At 34.7% G+C, this 20644-nt stretch overlaps 1 protein-coding gene across 1 annotated transcript in view; it reads right to left on the reverse strand.

Annotated features, from left to right (window-relative positions):
* Positions 1–20644, reverse strand: part of UNC13C (unc-13 homolog C) — a 116692-nt gene that overhangs the window by 88191 nt on the left and 7857 nt on the right. The window contains exons 2-4 of the mRNA XM_051628273.1: positions 15901–19125; positions 7132–7154; positions 6531–6595 (exon numbers count right to left, since the gene is read on the reverse strand). Of these exons, the coding sequence (XP_051484233.1) occupies positions 6531–6595; positions 7132–7154; positions 15901–18805 (2993 nt within the window). The 5' untranslated portion in view covers positions 18806–19125. The remainder of the gene's footprint in view (positions 1–6530; positions 6596–7131; positions 7155–15900; positions 19126–20644) is intronic.

A 20644-nucleotide genomic window follows, 5' to 3' on the forward strand; every position in this document is an offset into this window, starting at 1 on the left:
TCCAAATTTTTCCCCTCCATACTTGTTTGACACTGTCTCAAATAACCTTTTCAATTGTTCTTATATTTCTCTCTATGTATATAAAAAGATAAATGTCACCACAAACAGTTTGTCATCTGAAAGCCTTAATTTTATTTATGCATATCACAATTACTGAGTGAAAAAAGATTTAACTGAAATTAATGACAGAATTTGCACTTCCTTCCAAAGGGTCAATTCTTTGTGCCCAGTACTCCTTTTCTGACTTGGGGATTACAACCACTCCCCACTAGTACAGTTGACAAATTTCATATTTATTCAAGCCAATGTGCTGGCTGATGATTCCTGTTGGATATAGAGGTTAAAGTTGCATAACTGCAAGGACCTTAATAAAGATGTAACATTGACACTGGTACACACAAGATTCAATCCCCAAAATCAATGAGTTTAACTTCAAAAAACCCAGTGGAGTCTTGAAACTGTTTCACATAAAGTTTTTACTTTCTCTTCTTTTTGTCATTGCTAGGCATAAAAAAAATTGTAAAAAATCGGAGCTACTCTAAGCTTTGTCTGAGTCCATTTCCAGATGAAAATAATGACGAAAATGAAGTGGTGAGGATTCATTGTTTTGTTTTTTTAAATCACTCAGTACTAACATACATTTTAGGTTACTGGGATACTTTATTTTGTTTAGGTTCTTAGGATATAAAATATTTTAGATTCGGTGAGTCTGTTTTATAACATAATTACTACATAATTTTGTAGTTAAATATGATAAATAAAACACCTAGGCAGCTATAATAATTTACAATGCTGGTCTGATCCCATGAAAACTGAGATGCATTTTTTGAAGACTGAACTAGGGGGTGAGGAAGGGAAGAAGAAATATATCATTGCTGCATATTATAATCACAAAATGTAGCCAGTGGCTTTTGTAAAAAAATAAAAATGGAACCATACAAGTTAATGAAAATAATTATGAGACAGCCACACTGTCTAAAGACCCACAAATCCACACAATTTTTGCTGAAGTCGAAAACTGAAATTATATATGAGTACTGGGAGAAAATATCAGCATTATAAAAGTAATTATAGGACTGGATTTACAGCTTTTCTTGGTCCTCAGTGTATTAAAATGCCAGGAAAGAAACACCTAGCAGTTTTTCTGAAAATGAAAGCTGGATTAAGGGAGTCTAATATGAGGAAAAAATACTTTAAGAAATTAAAAAAAAAAAAAAAAATCAAAACCCCTCCATAGAGTAAAACCCATTATCCTGGCCAATTAAAGAAGCTGTCAGAAAATTTTCAGGTGGACTAGGCTATATTAAAGGAATATATCCACTCAAATTTTGACTGATCATATGCTCAAATTAAGAGCACAACTTTAATTGAATTTAGGAGCAGCTAGTAAGCAGCTGAAAATCTTTAACCACTGAGAGTAAACCTAGACAAATCCTTCTTTACTTGTAATTTCCAAACAGGGATTCTTGAAAAGCTGAGGCTATACAGGTTCTCACTTTTTGAGGGACTTGTGAATCTTTTACCAAAGTTTTTATTAACCTAAGTCCAACAGCTGCCTTTTTGCATAATTTGGGATAGACAGTGACTCTTCCATTCTTTTTGAAGATTAAAGGGAAACAAGGAGAAGAGCAGCTTTGGCAAAGGTTTGGCTGGAGCTGGTAGCAGTAGCCTTGCAGTGGTTTGAGATGTCAGGATTGTTTGAGAGGTGGAGTTCAAAAGAAGAGAGTGACAAAAACAAAGAACATATTTTTAAATCTGGGAAGAGCTGATAGTATGAAAGGCTGTAACAAACGATCTTGGAGCAGATATGAGCCTATTTACCTATCTTTTGGGTTTGGTGGGAAGACAAAGGAAAGTGTATAAGCCAGGTAATAAGCTGAAGAAGGGATACATCAGAAATTCTGATCACTGCTGTTTAGGCTGTGGAAGCCTGTTGTTACAGGCACACAGACAAGGATAAAGGTAATAGCTACTGGACTCCTGCACATATTGAGAGGTGGGAGGAACGAAACTCAGGAGTGTGTAGGCAAGTGATTTCTATGTAACTCCTGGTAGCAGACAAGATACAGGATGTTATATACTTTATTTAGCATTGATAAGTGCTGTTAATTAGTTTTTTCCCCAATGTAAATGTTTAGTTAGAAGCACTATATAAAATAATGAAATTACAGAACTAATTGAAACAAAAAAACATCTCAAGGACATAGACAAAACCAAAATCTAATAGCACAAAAATAGATTCCTGCACCATCAGTTGAACAATATCGAGTAAAGACATGGAAAGCCTGACCCACCAAACTCTCATATCTTACAGCTAAATAAACAGTAAACGTACACCTGCCTGGGATATCCAGTGGGAGAGCACAGTTCCAGTAATGTGTGTGTGTACTGAAAACACGTGTTTCAGTCTTGGACACCTGCATATTTAGTAGGATTTTTATTTATTTATTTATTTATTGCTAAAACTGCCCCAACTTTGGGGTTAAGAACTGGAAACTCTCCTATGCTCAAATTCTCCATACAAGAAGAAATTCAGTTCCCCTAACAACACTTAAAAGGACCATAATTATGCAGTAATTGTTAGCTAGAAGATAGAAGTTAGGATTAGTATATGCATCTGGATGGTGAGATCAAATTTTTTTGAAAACCAGGAGAATAGCTACATTGCCAGAACTAATAAACTGGGCAATGCTGTATTGACAGTGAAATATTAGCCTTTGGAACTTTAAACACTACAGCCACAGACAAACTCTTCACATTATGTAGGCTGCTGATTAAAATCTCTGCTCCCCTCCCCACCTCCAGTAACAACAACCCAACAACATTCTGACATAGAAGATGATGATGATGAAGTTACACAAGTTGTAATTCAAAGCAAGAAAAATGTCTGTAATATTGACTATTTTGTGTATGCTTCTGAAGATATTTTGCGTAACAATAATCTATTTGAATTTGTCAGACAGTTCAAGAAAAATAATTTTTTTTTACCACTGAGAACATGCCACTGAAGTAAAGTAATAATCTGCATGCAGCACCATCTGTGTGTCATTAGCTAATTTCAGAATGGATCAAGCCATGTGGTAAAATTATCAGTCTCTGACATTACTGCCAACAGGCAAGCAATGAATTAATACCTAGCAAATCTCTGGAACAAGTAAAACAGGACTATCCTAGATTCATATTAATGATGAAAAACCCAGCTGACCTTCATGTACCTTTCAAAAATATTGAAAGGAGAAATTCTAAATTGTCTCAGGTTCAATAAAATCAAGAAGAAAACTAAAATGAAGAAGATATTTGATACTGAAGGGAAGATGGAGCATATGCCTTTTATCAGAGGTGTAGCATGAGAAGCTGCAGAAAAACTGTATTTGGTCTTAGCCTGTTCTTTCTCCTCCTGGTTTTTCTCTCATTTCATGCATCCAAGAGGAGATCATTGCAGGGAATGAAGAGTTGTAGCCTGTGCCATAGACTTGCAATGTGCTGGTGTATTATGAGAGGGGTTCACAGCATTGTGCCATGAAAGAGAAGGAAAAGGAAGGCTGAAAAGAGGCGAGTGAGATATTTCTGTATGGATAAAGCAAGGTATCACAGGTTCTGGGAGAAAGAATCTCCCCTCACTTCTAATGGCAAAACCTTTTAGGGACCATAGAGGGAAAAGGAGTCATAGCTAAGGCTGCAGCCAGTAATGCTGGCAATGAAGAGGCTGAGGGATTCTAGAATGAGGGATTAATTTTTGCATGCAGAAGTAGAGAGGAAAGTGTAATTAGAACAGAGCCACAACAGTGTCTGAGATGTCAGTGTTCTTCATCTGAATGAGAAGTGAAAATTGCATCACTGTTTTCAGGGAAGCCTAGTAAAACAAAAGCTTTCACAAAGATACTGCAGACAGCAAAAGGAGCAGAAGCCCAGTCTAAAATAAACTCTGTCAGCCAAAAGAAGCAAGGCCTAACCTTAAAACAAGAGCTAGTATTGAGCTACTGTCAGTCACTGGAAGTAGTCCTGTGCAGTGGTTACTGGATGGCTGTACAAGGGATTGACACACCTTATTCTCAGAGGATTCAATGTTTGAATTTATTCACCTATAAATGGAAGACAGTGGCAAAAGGTCTCCTTCCTTCTATGAGACTGGGTTTTTTGTGCAACCCCTCAAAAATAAAATCAAATAAAAATTCTATACACCCTTGTACACTGCTTTTCTAAATCCTACAGCTATTAGGAAACTGTAATTAACTAATTGGTTATGGAAAGCAGTGCATATGGCAAAACTATATGGTCACACGTAGCTTCCTGCATGCATAGATGTCAATATTTGCCAGTATTTACACCCACAGATACTGTTTACAAAATACTATTCATAGGCTGTGCATGAACTAGATGTTAAACTGTTTCTCTCTTGGTTTTGCAGATTGTAAGCAATATGAAGGAACGAGCTCTCTCTTAGTAAGCTTACTCATATGAGGTGGCAAACAATAAAAGGTAACAGAGCAACAAGAAGTAGGTTACTTAAAGAAGGGGAAATAAGGAAAAAAAATCACATGAAACTGAAATTTTTCCTTAAGATTTTGGTTAAGAAATAATTCTCTAGCTTACACAATGGAAGTCCAACTACACACAGTGACCCAAATTGGGTCATTAAAAGCCACAGATATAAATTTAAGACAGTTTTGGACTAACTTTATTTTTAGTCTTAGACTTCTGATTTCTAAAATTTTGTGCCACACTTACACACTAATGCGTCTCAGAATGATCATTTTTAGTTTCAGTAGACCACAGCTTGCTGTGTATTTGTGATGCCTCAAATAAAAAATTACTAAAATCTGAGGCCTTAAAAGCCTATGTTTAAAAATTAATTGATATTGCATAGCACACAAAAAAATATATCTCCTTTGCATATATGATGAAAAGAATTTGAGGCAAATATCAGAAGCTGCCTCGGTGATGCCTTTTGCTTCTGATATTAATTTTTTCAGCTAAGATGACACCAAATATATATAAAAAATGTTATTGTCATAATTTGCTGGCACAGAGGCAATATTCTGATGAAAGCCTTACATTAGAAGAATGAAGTGAACACCAGCATAGAGAGTTTCAGTAAATGTTTTTGTTGCTGATACATTGTTGAAAAAGTGCTTCTAACAATGTTGCTAGTTTCATGTAGACAAGCAATATAATTCAAACACAAATAACAAGGTTTTGCATTTGAAAGTCAGGAAAGAAAATTCACAACACTTGTACTGTTCTACTTTTAAAATATAGAGAGATACAGTACTTAATCCCATTCCAAGAAGGAACAGGTGTTTTGGAATAGTAAGAAGTAGTGCTGATCAATACACAAAAGTTTTCCTTTAATAATGAGATAATTCTGACCATATGAGAAAACTGCAACTGAATGAAGTCAAAGCAATGTGGCCTTTGCAACCCAAGAGAAGTACACTAGAATTTTAAGTCTAATGCCAAAGAAGTTAATTAAAAAACACACATCAATTACCTCTTACAATATCCAAAATGCTTCAGGTTGCATTCAGCAACTAGTCCTGCACAATGCCACTTATAAACTCATGCTTTTACATCAAATCTGAAGTTTCTATGAGCTGGAATAGAAAGTAATTTCACACTTGATGTATGGTAAACTATAGGGAAACTAGCTAAGGCACTGTAAAGCTGGAAAGTGTTCTTAAATTTGTTTGGGGTTTGGCAATAAGCACAAATTTTACCACAGCTATACCTTTCACAGCAGCATATGAACTATATTATGCAAATTAATAACATATAATACCTTTCAGGGAAAAATAACTCAAAATATAGGAATCTAAATGAAAAAAGTATCATTATCTATGTTCTCTTCTATAGCCTTCAAGATGTATAAACGAGAAGAAGGAAGATAAATTATCTGATGTAACCACCTTGTCTTTGTAACAAAGCATAACTACAGCAAACAGTGCTTATACAGTGCACCAGCAGGAGGACATAATTCCTTTTAAATAGTTGCCTAATATTACTGATGACTTTTCCTTCCCAAACTGAATAATTAAAAGATATTTAAAACTGGAAGGAGGTATTTTCCTCAAAGGAAGGAATCCCTAGAACTGGATGTAAGGTAACTCCATAAGGAGACGAAAAAAAATGCCCAGGTTCCTGCCACATTCACTCTCAGCATACGGAAGGTTTTTTCCCCCCTTGGCCTTTTAGATTTCAAATATTAGGCTGGTATTATTCATTACTATACTTTTACTAAAATTAAGACATAAAATAAAACTACAGCTTCAAAAGGCATTTATTTTGTATGCACAGAGGTAAAAAAAATTGTCATCCAGTTCACCTGTGCAACTGATTTTTTTGGTATCAATTTCTTTAAAAATTAAGGGCACAAAAAATAATTAAAAGAAGACACACACAATGAAACTTACTATCTTCCTTTGGAAATAATTCAGTTTCTTATAAGAACAAGCCCTAGTAAAAATACTATGACATCATGGGACTCATATGAAGATAAAAATAATGAAATTCCCAGTCATATTGGTACTTACCCACTAAATGCTTGCACTGCATAAAGCTTGGAAGCATCCAAGGAACTCCCACTTACTATCCGAGCCTTGAATAAAGATCAGAAACAGGACAGTTATTCAGTTGCTATTAATAAATCCCGGATGTAATTTAACTGCATCAAACATATAACACCTAAGATGAAAATGTTTAGCAGGGTCAGCTCCAGACAAAGCTAGAGTAACTATTGCTTTGGAACACATTTTGGTAGCACTCAGCATTTAGTGAAACACACTAGAAGAACCCATGGGGAAGGTAAGATATTGCTTCCCAAATACTGTTGTCCTTTAAATCCTATGGTGTATGTAGTGTAGATGGTAATTACAGGCAAAAATCCCAGATATCAAGTTTGACAGTAGCAGACCCCTGTGTTGGCAGTTATGATAAGCACAACAGTGAGGGCTGACCTGTTTATAAATGCAACACATTTGCAATACACTCAAAGGAGAACAAAAGAGTGGAAAGCTGGGAAAAAAAAAACATGCAAATTTCACAACTGAAATGAAGGAACCAAACAGGTCAAATAAGTCACAAACAAACATCAACAAAATACATGATCCCTATAGTAAATACATAATTTTAAACCTTTTCATCCACAGAACCGCTATCTGAAAGAGAATTGGGAAGAAGGGGAATACAGGTTAGACAAAACAGTCTGAGAAAATACCTTATGCTATTAAAAATGTCACTGTTTTACTCTGCTAATGATGAGCAGAATCCAAGTAACACCTGAGATTAGCTGTTTCCTTACTGTCACTTTAATTTAAAAAAACAAAAAAGACATTTTCAGTAGATAAAAACCCTTGTCACTTATGCAGGACTGTGTGGATACCTTATAATTAATATACTGTATCCCATTTCCACAGGATTTTTAGGTTCTTTGGTTGTTTTTATTTTTTTTTTAATATTAATGAATGTACATTTAATAAAGTTGCAGTGCTCAAAAAAATAATGCTCTATTTTCAAGGAAAATAAGTGTTTCTACTAAGGGTATATATATTACAAAAATCGGAACTATTATTGTTCTGTTCTACCACAGCTATTCATATAGGTAAAGAAATTACCCAATCCTAAATGCCAATAGGAAGATAGGTCACACATATAAAATTGTTTAATGCAAAAATGATGTATTCAGATTTAATATGAGACATTTTCTTGTTTTGTCAATTTAAAACTGTTTTAATTGTCACCTTACTGATCTTTCCATGTTGCCTCCCCAAATGGAGTACATTCTACAGGCCCTTTAAGAAGTTCAGGTATTTTTAATATGTTTGGAGATGTTCCACATGACTTATTACAAAATTATCATTTACACCTTAAACACATTTCATTTTTAAATCAGTTTATCTATGAGAAATTATCACATTCAAACACATATATGAAAAACATATTGGCAAATGTGAAGAGTAAAGTACTGACAACCCAGGGAATCAAAAGGCTCTGCTGTGCCACTAATTTTAGAGCACAGGAACAGGCAGAACAGAAACTGGGGATAAAGTGTTCCAAACTTGTTTTACCAGCCAGATTAGAACTGATTTTGTGTTATTCAAAAAGGTTAAAGAGGAATGAGCTACTAGGTATTAGCAATGGCACAACACAACATTTGAATCCCCAGACAAACCAACACCAGCCTCTTCTTCCTTGTGAGATCACAACATTTGCCATTTTCTTAGGCCTGACTACAGATCTTAATCTTTTCTTTCACAACTATTTTGAACAACCCTTTTGGAACGAGCATGCATAAAAGAATGAACTATAGTCTATTGTCAAAAGGAAAACTTGTTTTAAGTTATACAGAATATTAAAGCTATTACTAATATTAAATTCCACAATTTATTAAAAATAGAGTAAGCACATCTCTGCATTCCAAGAATATTTACTTGCCATTAACTGACTCTTTTCATAGCTCTTCTCTTGAATATAAATGGACATGGCAACAATTATTTTCAAGTCTTAGAAAAATCCACTAAGGTATTTTATTACGCTGGGACACAAACTATTCAAATGTTTTCTTGCTTCAACACTTCCCTTTCCCCTTCTAAAATATCAGAATTTTAATTTTGCTTCAGACATTATTTCTTGACTAAATTAAGCTATAGTAGTTTGTTTGTCAAATTACCCTCACTTGACTGGGTAGAGTTATACAAAGTAGGTTGGTCTTTACTTTTTCTTTCTTTTTAAAATATATTTGTGAAATACGTCTGACAACATCAGATACAATTGGCCACTATTTCTCCACAAGCATATAAAGAAGATAAGCACTACCATATGATCCTACCTTTCCACTCTAAAATTATTACAGCATTTCAATAAGCAGGGTAAGAGCACAACCAGGAGTAACTAGACAGCTGTAAGCTGGGCTGGCTGTGGACAAAAAAAGGGATGTGCTTTTATGAGGGCTAAAGGAAATATGAGGAATAGTTAAAACCAAAGTGCTGGAGCAGCATTTGGATAGGTGAATGAGAGAATATACCAATAGGAATCTAAGTATAAGAGACTGAATTAATTATAGACTTGTGAAAAAGGAGACTCCATAAAGTGAAGAGAAAATCTGGACACTGAGGGCAACTAAGCAGGACATCATTTGTGAAGTAAGAAGCCTCACCATAATCTCTTCATGCAACCTACATCTTCTTTCTATAATATCTAATCATAATAATTTTGTAATAATGCTTTTCAAGATGCATAAAGAATCTCAGTATTATTTGCATGAACTGCAATTTTAAAATAGTTTGCAGATACTTTGCTATCAGTTGTGTAAAAAGTCACATAAATTACATGTTTAATTCATTTTTTTAGAAAGTTGTACTAAAAATAATATATTGTTGAGACTTGCCTTCCCTATTAAATGAAATTTTGTATTTCAGAGCATGTGAGATGGACATATGAAATTTTTGTTACCTCTCTTGGGTTTCAGGCAGCTTCATCTAATTTCACTACACTTTCTCTACTGGAACCTAATTTTGCCTAAATTTAGGAAGGAGAGCAACAATCAAAAATTAGGAAGGGAAAAAATATATTACATGTTTGGTATTACTTGCTTTTCTTGTAGTTTCTATTTAAAAAAACCCACCAGTCTAACAGTCTCTGTTCAACAGAACTTGCTTAAAGCAGACACTTGACACAAATTTCTCAAAATGAGATTGAGAGCTTTTTTTTTTTTTTTTTTTTTTTTAAGTAGTGACTGCATCTTCAGAGACAAAATTAGTTTGAAAACTTCATTGTTTATTCCTTCTTCTAAACTTGCCACAAGTGAAATAATCGGCAATGTGGAAATGTTCTCTGTGTGTTTGAGAGCAATAAAGCAGGAAGTGTTCTGTCACCAGGCAATTCACTTTGGTAGTCGTTAGGCTACCAGAGGAGACAGCCACATCCCTTGATGTAGATAAGAAATGAACAGTGGTTATGTAAGAGACCAATGAATGTATTTTCAACTCAGGGATTCAAGGTCAGACATCTCAGATTATACTGCTGAATGACAAAGATTTACTTACAATAGCTTATCTTCATATAACAACATTTTATGGCAAACAACTAACCTAAAAGTTATAAACATACCAAGAACAGTGGAAATGCTGGTTCATTTAATTAAACCTATGGGATACTTCCTGTTTTATTTCAATTAGTCTGTTTCTCCTTAAATTTTTATGTGAAAATTCACTACATTACAAAATACCAGCATAGCCTTCCTGTTATGCCTCTACACCATACACCATTTTACACAACTGGAGGGTGTTTTACTAGGATTATAGGAAAAATCCATGGAGTGATATTGCTCCATAATGACTTATTTCAGCTCAGTGCATTCCCTGTATATAGATTTATAGAGGATGATGAAGAGTAGGACAGTCATCTAGCTACTTACTAGAGAAAATTGTATTTAAAAATGTTAAATATTGAAGGCAAAAGGAAAATCCACTCCCCAGTTTTTTCTCTTTTAGGCAGTCTGATTGTTTCAAACTCAACTGGTGAAAATAGGAAAAAACTGTTTTAACGTAGTTAAGGATATTGTAATGATACAAGGTACTTGTTGTTCATTTAAAATTATAACAATACATAGAATAAAAATGTGGCATATCATTAATTACAGTAAAGAAAGCATGATGGTAAGATGATATATCACATTTCTGCAAATAAGCTCATTTTCTATGCAAAATTCTTAAAAGTCAATGATAGAACACAAAAACTTCAGGAAGGAGGGAACAACCTTAAGGAGTATCTAGCAATTAATATTTTTAAATGCACTTGCTTAACTAGAAAGTTATCTTCAATTCAATAATATTCTTTACTAATCTCTAACCCTCCTTTTCTACTACCATTCCCTAAACATCCCATTAAGTGACAGAATCCTTTAGGTAAAAAAAAATAAAATATATAGATATAGATAAATATTCACTATTTCAAATTAATCTTTAAGGTTCTGTTAATAACTTCCAACTATTAACAGGCTGTATTGCATTCAACATACACACTAAATCCTGCCTTCTGTGGAAAGTGATTAATGAGTATCCTCTGAGGTAAGTTGGTCCCCAGATGGGGGGAAAGTAGGGGACAGAGTGAAGGAGAGAATTTTTTGTCCACGTATCAGTTTGAAGGCTTTCAGCAAGTGTTTATTAATGCTGCATAATTAATATTCAAGATCAGCCTGAAAACTAATAGATCTTATACAAGTTGAGCTTTACACTGTTATCAACTGTTTTGAAATTAACACATGGTCTGATTTATCAATTTTTAATAGTAATGTTGCCACCTGTAACTTACCACTCACCACAGGGATACATCATACAATATAATTAATTTCTATCTACAAATTCCCCAGAAAAAAAAAAAAAAAAATCTTTAAAGGATGCTGAAAAGGCAGGTTCTTCCAGCATGAAAGGTAAACTAGCAAGGAAGATACAGAAGAGAAGACAGACTTTTTCTTTTGTACTTTATGATACTACCAGAAACACAACTGGACAAAAGTCTCATCAGTCAGCAAAGACATTTGTATCAAAGAGGTTCAAAAGATATTCTCCCCCACCCCCTGCCCCCATTGTGAGCATCCTTCAAGCTTTGTGTCATTGTTTTACCTTTGCATTTTTCTGAGCATCATCCTAATACTCTTTCTTTAATGATGGCAAAAATGTAGTTCACCAATCCCTGCCACAGCACAAGAATTGCAAGAATGTTGTAAAAGCCTGAACTGTTAGGAAACCCTAGCATTAAAATGGCATTATGTGTGCTACCTTGTATTTAATTTTATAACATTAAATTGGAAAAAGTTCATTGTTCCCTCCAAGTTAATAGTTAATTTTGCAGAATGGTTGCAAGAACACCAAACTGACTGATAATTACATAATTCTGGGACGCAAACTGTTTAGACATAATACTTGCTGGAATTAGCTAACAATACAGCTGTTCCATGGCAATTCCATGTGTAAGATAGCCATAGTCAGAACTAGTTTGTAGTCTGAGCTGGACAATTCTAATTAATATATATTGCTAAGAAAGGGAAATAAAGTAGAAAACCAGGGTCAAATAAAAGAAGTAGTAGGTTGCATGTCCAAAACAGTAACACAAATTATGCAATGCTAAAAAAATTAATGCTGTACCCAGAAGCTAATATTATCATCACAGAACAGAATATTATTGTATGTAAGCCTAGACGATGCTGTGTTGCTGAAGCATATTATAGGAAGATATACTGCATAACGCTTGAAAGATAATATTAAATCTAACACATCATAAAAGATGAGTGATGGATGTCTGACAAAGAGAAGGTCAAACTTGAATAAAGCTTGGATGACAGGAGAAATAGAAGAATTGCTGCTAGCACTTTACTAGCAGTGATGTAGAAAAATTACTAGTGGATACACTGAGAGCCAAAACAGCAGGTCAGCATGGTGAAGATAAAGACTGCATTTGTGTCTTTATTAATAAACTGGCCTGCAAATCTGAAATGAGGACACACTTAAAAAACATCTCTGGTGTTTAGAAATTGAGTCCCATTAGACTTATAATTCTCTTGTTTTCTGTTGTCTTTCAACAGCTGCTAGATGTTCCTACCAACTTCTGAAACATAATTCTAAAAGAATAAATTATTGACTATCAAGAGAACTATTTTCTTATGGAATGTGGTATGGTAGTAGTGCTGCTAGATTTTTGGTGGTCTCAGAAAACTACAGTCCTCTTGAAGATCAGGCTTTCTTGACAGTTTTAGGCTTGCAAGAATGTATGCTTAGTCACAATTATAAAATATACAAGTAGCATTAATGTAGCAAATACTATTAAACTCAGCATATTTTATTTTGTAATATAATTACTCTTGTGAACAGAAGCAACTGAAAAGAGTCCCTGGATAAGCCTCATGAAAGTAAAGATTTTGACCTTCTTAACAAAACATTTTAAAATGGTTATTTTCCCCATTTCCTTTAAGGAGTAGAGTAGGAAAGACTCCCTTCTTTTATGAAGGTAACTTAGCAGTTTTGATGAATTATTTCTCCAAATGAGCAGTAAGATCTTAATCAAATAGATCAAAAAGCTATTGCTCATAAATTTCCGTGCATAGAAAGAGTCTGCTATCATTAATAGCAACTCAGACAAGTGCATGCAACTCTGGAGACTTATCCAGAGGCATAGTTTCATCAGGAGAGAGAATGATGCCTATGCTAAGACACCTGTAAAAGATAACAAGGTAGGGATGGAAAGAAGGAAGCCTCTAGGGAAAAAGAAATTTAGAAAATAGCAAGTGAGGACTGGAAGAATAAATAAAGGGATAAGAGTCATTCTCCATTACAGCATACAAAGAAACAAGCCACTAGCCAATATTTCTCTAATTTTCTAAAACCCATCAACACATATGCATCATCACTATACCTCTATGTCCCTACAGAGCTTGAATTTTGAAGATTACTAAAGTACTGCTCATGTCTCCTCTCATCCATATACCCTATTGCTTTCACTCCAGTATATGGGCCAAAACCACAATGTAATGAAAAATATATAAGCAACCAGCCTAGTGTATTTTTTTCTCTCCACTTAGAGGATAGGACTATCCAATGCTGCTCTTGTGCATTAATACATTATTTATGCAACAAGATTTCTATGACCATACCTGGTATGTTACTAGAATGGAAATACAAACATTTTAAACTTTTGTTTTGTATTAAATTGAAGCAATAACACTACTGTATTATCTTGCTCTATCTCCTGTTCAGATTATTGTCTACCTGCTCCTGCCTACATAGAGAGATGAAACCATTCATTAAACAATAGTTTATACTTTGGTTACATAATAATGATTAATTCAGGGAACTTGTTGTGCATCTAGTACTTTTCCATCCACAAATAGGGAATCAGAAGTTGACTGTGACTCAGATACAGAAGTAAAAAAAAACACATAAAAGTAATGTAAATTCTAGAACAGCTATTAGTGATTTCTCTTTAAAGTTATTACTGTTCCTGCAAATATTAAAAGGAAGATATAATACCCTAAACTACTATTTGCTTAAATGATAAATTAGGTATTCTTTGGACATGCATGAATCCACACAAAAAGAAAAGGGGTCAGGTTGCGAATCTAAGAGGCTATCAACTGTATATTTTGTTTGTTTTGTAGAATTGAATCACAAAATATTGTTTTCTATACTAAATCTACATTGCTGTACAACTTAAGCAAAAAAGAGAAGTAAAACATTTTGTCTTACAGAACAAATGGACATTAAGATTGCATCCTTATTCAAAGGCTAAAAAGTATTAAAAAATTTATTTCCTTATCACAGAACAGCTTATGGACGAAGAGACCTCAAGAGGACCTCTTGTCTGACAACCCTGCTCAAGAAGGGTTGGTCAGAGCAAATTGCCCAAGACCATCATACAGATGGCTTTTGAATACCTCCAAAGATGGAGATTTCATTTGTGGATCCTATTATCTGTGAATAAACTGTCTACAAGTCAGCCAGCCAGCTCACTGAAAAGAAAATAATGAAATATTTTACTGCTATAATACTACAACTCACTCAGAAGTAGTGTATTCTTTTAATAGGCTACTCCAGCTAGGAAATATATTTTGAAAGTTTTAAATTCAGAATTTAAAGTAAAATTACTGTAGTTCCTCCCTTCCTGTGCCTCATAAAATAGTTTAAAAAAATCACAAAAGTACTTGTTGCTCTTTCTTTATACAGACACCAGCTATTGTCTAACACAGTATTGTAGAAAAATATCTGTAAAATGCAAATCTACAGTCTAGTGTCATTATTTGAATGTAAAAATGAACTTTAAAATAAACTTTAATATTAGCAATATTTAATTGCTTGAGTAACATACTTTCCAGTTAACTAAATGTTTAATGTAAAAGTAGCTGTCCATGTACAAAAGAAATTTATACTAGTCTAGTTTTGGATGCTCATTATTACTAAATACAATCTTTGGCTAAAGTCTCAGTTCTTAATCTTTAAAATGAACGTATCAGGTTATTACTTTTTTCAAGGCAGATTAAGAAAGCAAAGATTCAGTCAAGGTGACAATTACCATCTGGCTAGCTGCAGTAATTATGTGCTCCCAATTAAATGCACATGCACTACTATAACTTTAGCATTACAGTGTATGTTAATATTGAGAATTACTATAATACTACTAGAGGTATTAAAGTTATGTGTATGATTGCTTTGAAGTCTGTTAATACAAAAGATAACCATAATGAATAAATCTGTGTCAACACCGTCAGTGAATTCAGTTCCTTTCTACCACTTCTTTGTGCATGGATGCTAATACTTAGGCTTTTTCTTTTCCTCCTCACCCTGCTCTACCCTGTTTTGGGGACTGACTACTTGTTTGAGCACTTGCTAGGAGTACAATCAAGGACAGCATTAAAATAAGTTTAAACTTGCACTCATAAGTACATGACAAATTGTAGGTTGACTAGAGGATGCAGAACACTGCTCATCAGGATGACTACAGAACCAACCATGCCTTGAGAACTCTTAAAGCACTGCAATATAGGAAGACTATAGATTACTCCTGTGAATACATTTATAAAACTATAAGAAAACCAAGAACAGTGTACTACTTAGTTATTTTTAAAGGATTTAAATCTTGTGAAGTTTAATTTTTAAGTTACTGAAATTCATAGCAACACAATTGATTACGAACATGTTTTACTAAATATATTCAGAAAATTCATTCAAATGAACTTGTAAAATTATAGCCTTTTGCCTTCTGTGGGACAGTTTCACTCTATAAAGAAAACCAGACCTAAACAGAATTTTTGTCACAAAATTAAATGGAAACAGGATCAGGTACCATACAGAAATTAATGTCCAAATCTAGTAAGAACAATATTTTACTTAAAAGACAATACTAAAATACTATTACCTCCAGCAAGGATCTTCTCTTCCAAATCACTCATTTGTTTCTTGTATGCTTTTAAAGCAGCTTCTTTAAATGATGGCCGTATTCTTTTTTTCTTTGGAGTTACAGTAAGTATCTCTGGGATGTTCTGATTTTCATCTTCCCTTACTTCTATGTCAGCAGTCATATCACTTTCAACTTCCAATATCTCTTCACTGACCACACTTTCAAACTGTGTGTCACATTGCTTCTCTGGTAGCGTTGCATACCGTGTTTCATATAAAGTCTGCTCCAGTTCATATTCTTGGACCTGCTCACTATTTTCACTGCTATTAGTTCTATTTTCTAGCTTAGCAAGGACTTGTTCCATTACTTCTACATAGTCTGTTTCGTTCTCACCAGTGGGCTCAATTAAGTCTTCCTCATAGTCTGCTTTGTAGCAATAAGGCTCAGCATAAACATCAGAATCGAGTGTTGTACTGGATTCATTTGCAGTAGACTGAGATAAAGTTCTAAACCTTCCCATGAAAGATGATCCACTGTCTTCATACCCACTTAAGCTTTGTGTACTTTTATTCCAGACCACTTCTAAAGCTGACTTAGCACGTTGAAGTGTGGATCCAAATTTGTGAAAGCTGAAAGTCTTATCAGAAAGATCTATGCTTAATCGGCTATGCCACGATTTAGGGGCTGTTTCTTCTGAGTCATCGCTTGGTAGTTCACTCTGACTTCGGTACATCACAGGTAATCTGTTTTGATTCTGATAAGAGGAGATAGAGTTTGTTTCCTGATAATCATCATATTGGCCAGTCCACTGACTTTGTGTTTCGCTATCAAGGCCTGGACAAGATGGAGAAGTACCATCAAGAGTAAAATCATAGCTTTCAGTATCATACTGCAGGTCAGTACTTTGGCACTTTCCAAAATCTGTCTGTTGATCTGAAGGGCTGCTCAAATCATACACAAAAACTTCCTGTGTGGATGAGTCTAGGCCCAGATCTGCCCCTCGTTCTAACTGATTCCAGTCTTTCCACGGGGAAAGATCATCACGTAAAGAAAGTTGAGAATCACTATAGTGGCTTTTGGCTGCAGAGGCACCTATTATTCCATTGCTTACTCCACTGTCAAGAGTTTCTGTGTTCTCTGCTTCATTTTGCTCTGGATACTGTTGTGCATCTTGAACAAAAGTCTGTTCCTGGGAACTACCGTACCAGTTTGTAGAATCATCTTGCCTTCGCTGCCAAAGTTCTCGATCAGAGGAAGACAACAGTGAACTGCCATTTGTTCTGCTAAAATACTGATTTTCTGAAAAATCTCCAGAGTAAGATTGACACAATTTTGAAAAATCTGACTCTGAACGGCTAAGTTTTGGTGTTGCAAAGTCATTCTGTAAATGCCATAGAGGAGTCACATCTGAATAATAGGTCTTCAGTTGTTTTTCCATGTTGTCAAATTCTGGTGACTGATTGTCATGATTTCTTCTGTTTGAAAAGGTGCTATCATCAGCAGTTCTGTTGAGGTCTTTAGTATTTGTGGACTCAATACTCCCCTTTGTAGTGCTTTTTTTAATCTGAAGTGCTGATTTTGTTATCTTTGCGTAACTGTTCTTATTTATATCTGATTCCAAGTCTTTATCACTGTCAGGTGACTCCCAGTCATGCATTTTTGTTTTTGTCTCCACAGTTAAAAGCTTCATATCCATACTCTCATATGTCTGAGAGGAAGGTAGTCTTCTTTCTTTTTTGTCTTTTATTTCATGGGAAAATATATCTGTAGAAATTCCAATGCCAGTTCCCTTCAGTTTATAAGACTTCTTTAAAATCAAATCTCTCTGTTGTGATGACTCAAAGTAAACTAGAATGGGCCTTGGCTTTGCATTTGGACAGTCTCTTTGTTGCCCCAGTCTTTGGGCAAACTCTATTTTAATAGTGCTTTGTGCCTCTGAGAACCCCATTTTATCAATTAATATTTTGTAAACTATGTTTTCAGCTTTTTCAAGTCTGTCTTCAGGCACATTTAGAAACCTAAGACTTGCTTTGTTTCCTGGATGGCCAACCTGCTTAATGTAGTCATGTATGTCCCGAGTTTCTCTTCTGGACTGCACAAATCCAGTTCGCAATTGCTCAATTTCATTTTGTACAACTTCTACACTAGTAGAAATTTCATCAATTGATTCTTTCAGAGCATTAACATGTCCTCTTAATTCAGAGAGTTCTGTTTCAATTTGACTTATACCCTGAAGCTCTTTAAAGATCATTTCCATAACGTCATGGGTTTGACTAATACAACCTGACGAACTAAAGCCAGGTTCAAGAGTATTTGATTTCTGGTGACGGCCAGTTCTGTCTAGAGATTTACTTCTTAAGCCCCATGTTTTCTTCCAGGTACTTAGTTCTGAGTCTGATGAGACACACTCTTGACTCTTCTTCCATTTCCTTAGTTTTCGTAAAGCTCCCAGCTTCAGGCTGTGTAAGGTGCGTTCTCCATCAGAACTTCCATCAGATGGTGCAAGGCTGCTTAAGCTTTTTCTGTTGCGTCTCACAGGCATCGTGTGTGATAAGTATTCGTTTTTCTTGCTATTAGGTTTTACTTCACTTGACGACTCAGAATATGAACTATCATGTGAAGACAGATCTTGAACTATATCTTCATTATTATCATTTGTTACAAAAATATGCTTTTGCAGTCCATTGGCAATAGCAACTCTGTAACTGAAAGTTGGAGAAAGTGAAAATTCTCTATTATTTTCCTTTTCTTCAGTCGATAAGTTGCGAGCAGATGGACACTTGGCAATCTTCTTAACAGTGCTTTTTAAAGTATTTGAAAATTTTGGATTTTTTGTTTGTCCAATCTGAGTTAAGTCTTCTTCCTTTTTGCTCTGACAACTCTCTTTCCTTTTTGTACTATTTCCCGATTTCTTTGTAAACATTCCTTGTAAATCTTATATATGTAAGATGAGATGCCTTTTTAAGAGGGCAGAAACCATGGAGTGTAATCTACAATAAGCTGTCTCCACAAAGCACAATTTTTGATCCAGACAAGCATTTGTATCTCCAACAGGGTCATCAGCAATATTTCATTAACAGATACTATAGACATATAAATTACTGATGCTCTGGTATCATGGGACAGCCCCCCAGAAAAATATTTCAAAAAGAATCACACATCTGCTTGTTCAAAACCAAATCCTGAAGGGGTTTTGCGTGTCTTGCAAAATTTCACTCTCTTGTGCATGGCTTCTTGAAGTTTCTAAAAAGGAGGGAATGACATTACAATGGCTGCCAAACAAACTTATCATTCAATAACACTGAAATTGTTTTAACTGGGTTACAACAGAAACACTGAGGAGTTAAGTATTTATTTATACTTTCCCCACAATTGTCTGAATAGGATTTTTCATGAATAATTGAAGCTGAAAGCATTTCTAGACATATTTTTTACATAAATCAATAAACTTTACCTATTTACAAGGCTTCTTTGTCCTGTTTAATGCTCTGATTTTAACTGAGATATATGCTATGAATGCTGCCTGGTTTCTTTCAGAGTTATGACATTCGATTTATATCCATATGATATACAGCAGTGATCAAAGAACCAGCAGGACAACAATTGTTTCTAGCATAGAAACAGAAAGGTCTCTTTTGGTTCAATCTTTTGGAGCAAAGTAGGAATCAGTATGGTATCCATGAAATACCGTTCTATCTTGAGATTGAATTATGCACATGACTATGGTTTGAGAAATACATGCTTTACTGTTATATGAAACTGTAACATATATTGTTAAGCCAGGACTTTAAGTGGGCATAATTACTTCATGAGTCTTTAAGAAGATAGAAAATAACTGAAAATCATAATGACAACTGATGGAACACAGTCCCACACAGGTTACTAAGTTTTTTGTTCTGGTCACAGAAAATAAAGGAAAGAAAAAAAACGACACAAAATGAGAGGAAGAGGGAAAAACAAGTATGATGTACAAATCTAAGGATAAAATAGGAAAGCAATCTGATCTGAAGCATGGAAGGGTAAGATAAAATTTCATTAAGTATCTGGAAGCTTTTATTTCATAAAACGAAAGCTTCTATTCCATAGCAATGTAGTCAATGCATTTTAAACATCTAAATATACTCTTTTGTACAGCATATCACTCACCTCCCAGTCTCATAGCTGCAGAATAAAACCAAAACAAATAGCTGAGGGAAATTCAATGAACAAATAGTTCTTAAAATAGCCATTTCAGTTTCTAAACCCGCTAAAAATTCTTTGGCAGAATAAGAAGCTTATTTAGGTACAGGGTACATGAAGGGTTAAAATTTGCTCTGTGATGTCTTAAGAGGAGTAAAGGATATGAACTGTCCTTGTCTGCAAAGAGCATGGCACAGCATGAAACATTATGGTCTGCTCACACACCTCAAGATCTGGGCTTTTCATTACGGAGTTCGTCTTCGGTGACCTTACACTATACTTACAGTCAACAATAAACACTAGCTACTGATTCATACTGCAGCAGCAAAATGCACTAGGTTGCACAGAGCCCAAGCAAAGCTGGTAAAAGCTTGGGTGGCTTCTGGAATCCTGGAACAGGGGATATAAACAAACTTGTTCCTTTCCAGTTATAACCAAACTCTGATGCAGCCCAAGAGCAAACAGGACAAGAAGAGAAAATAACTTGATCTTTCCCAAAGTTGCTGCCTGTTATTTTTTAAAAGGTGAAATATTTGTGGAATATGAATCACATTTTTCACCTATATGCATCAGTTCAGCTTGT

Source organism: Apus apus, chromosome 10 (genome assembly GCF_020740795.1).
Source record: "Apus apus isolate bApuApu2 chromosome 10, bApuApu2.pri.cur, whole genome shotgun sequence".
Taxonomy (NCBI): Eukaryota; Metazoa; Chordata; class Aves; order Apodiformes; family Apodidae; genus Apus; species Apus apus.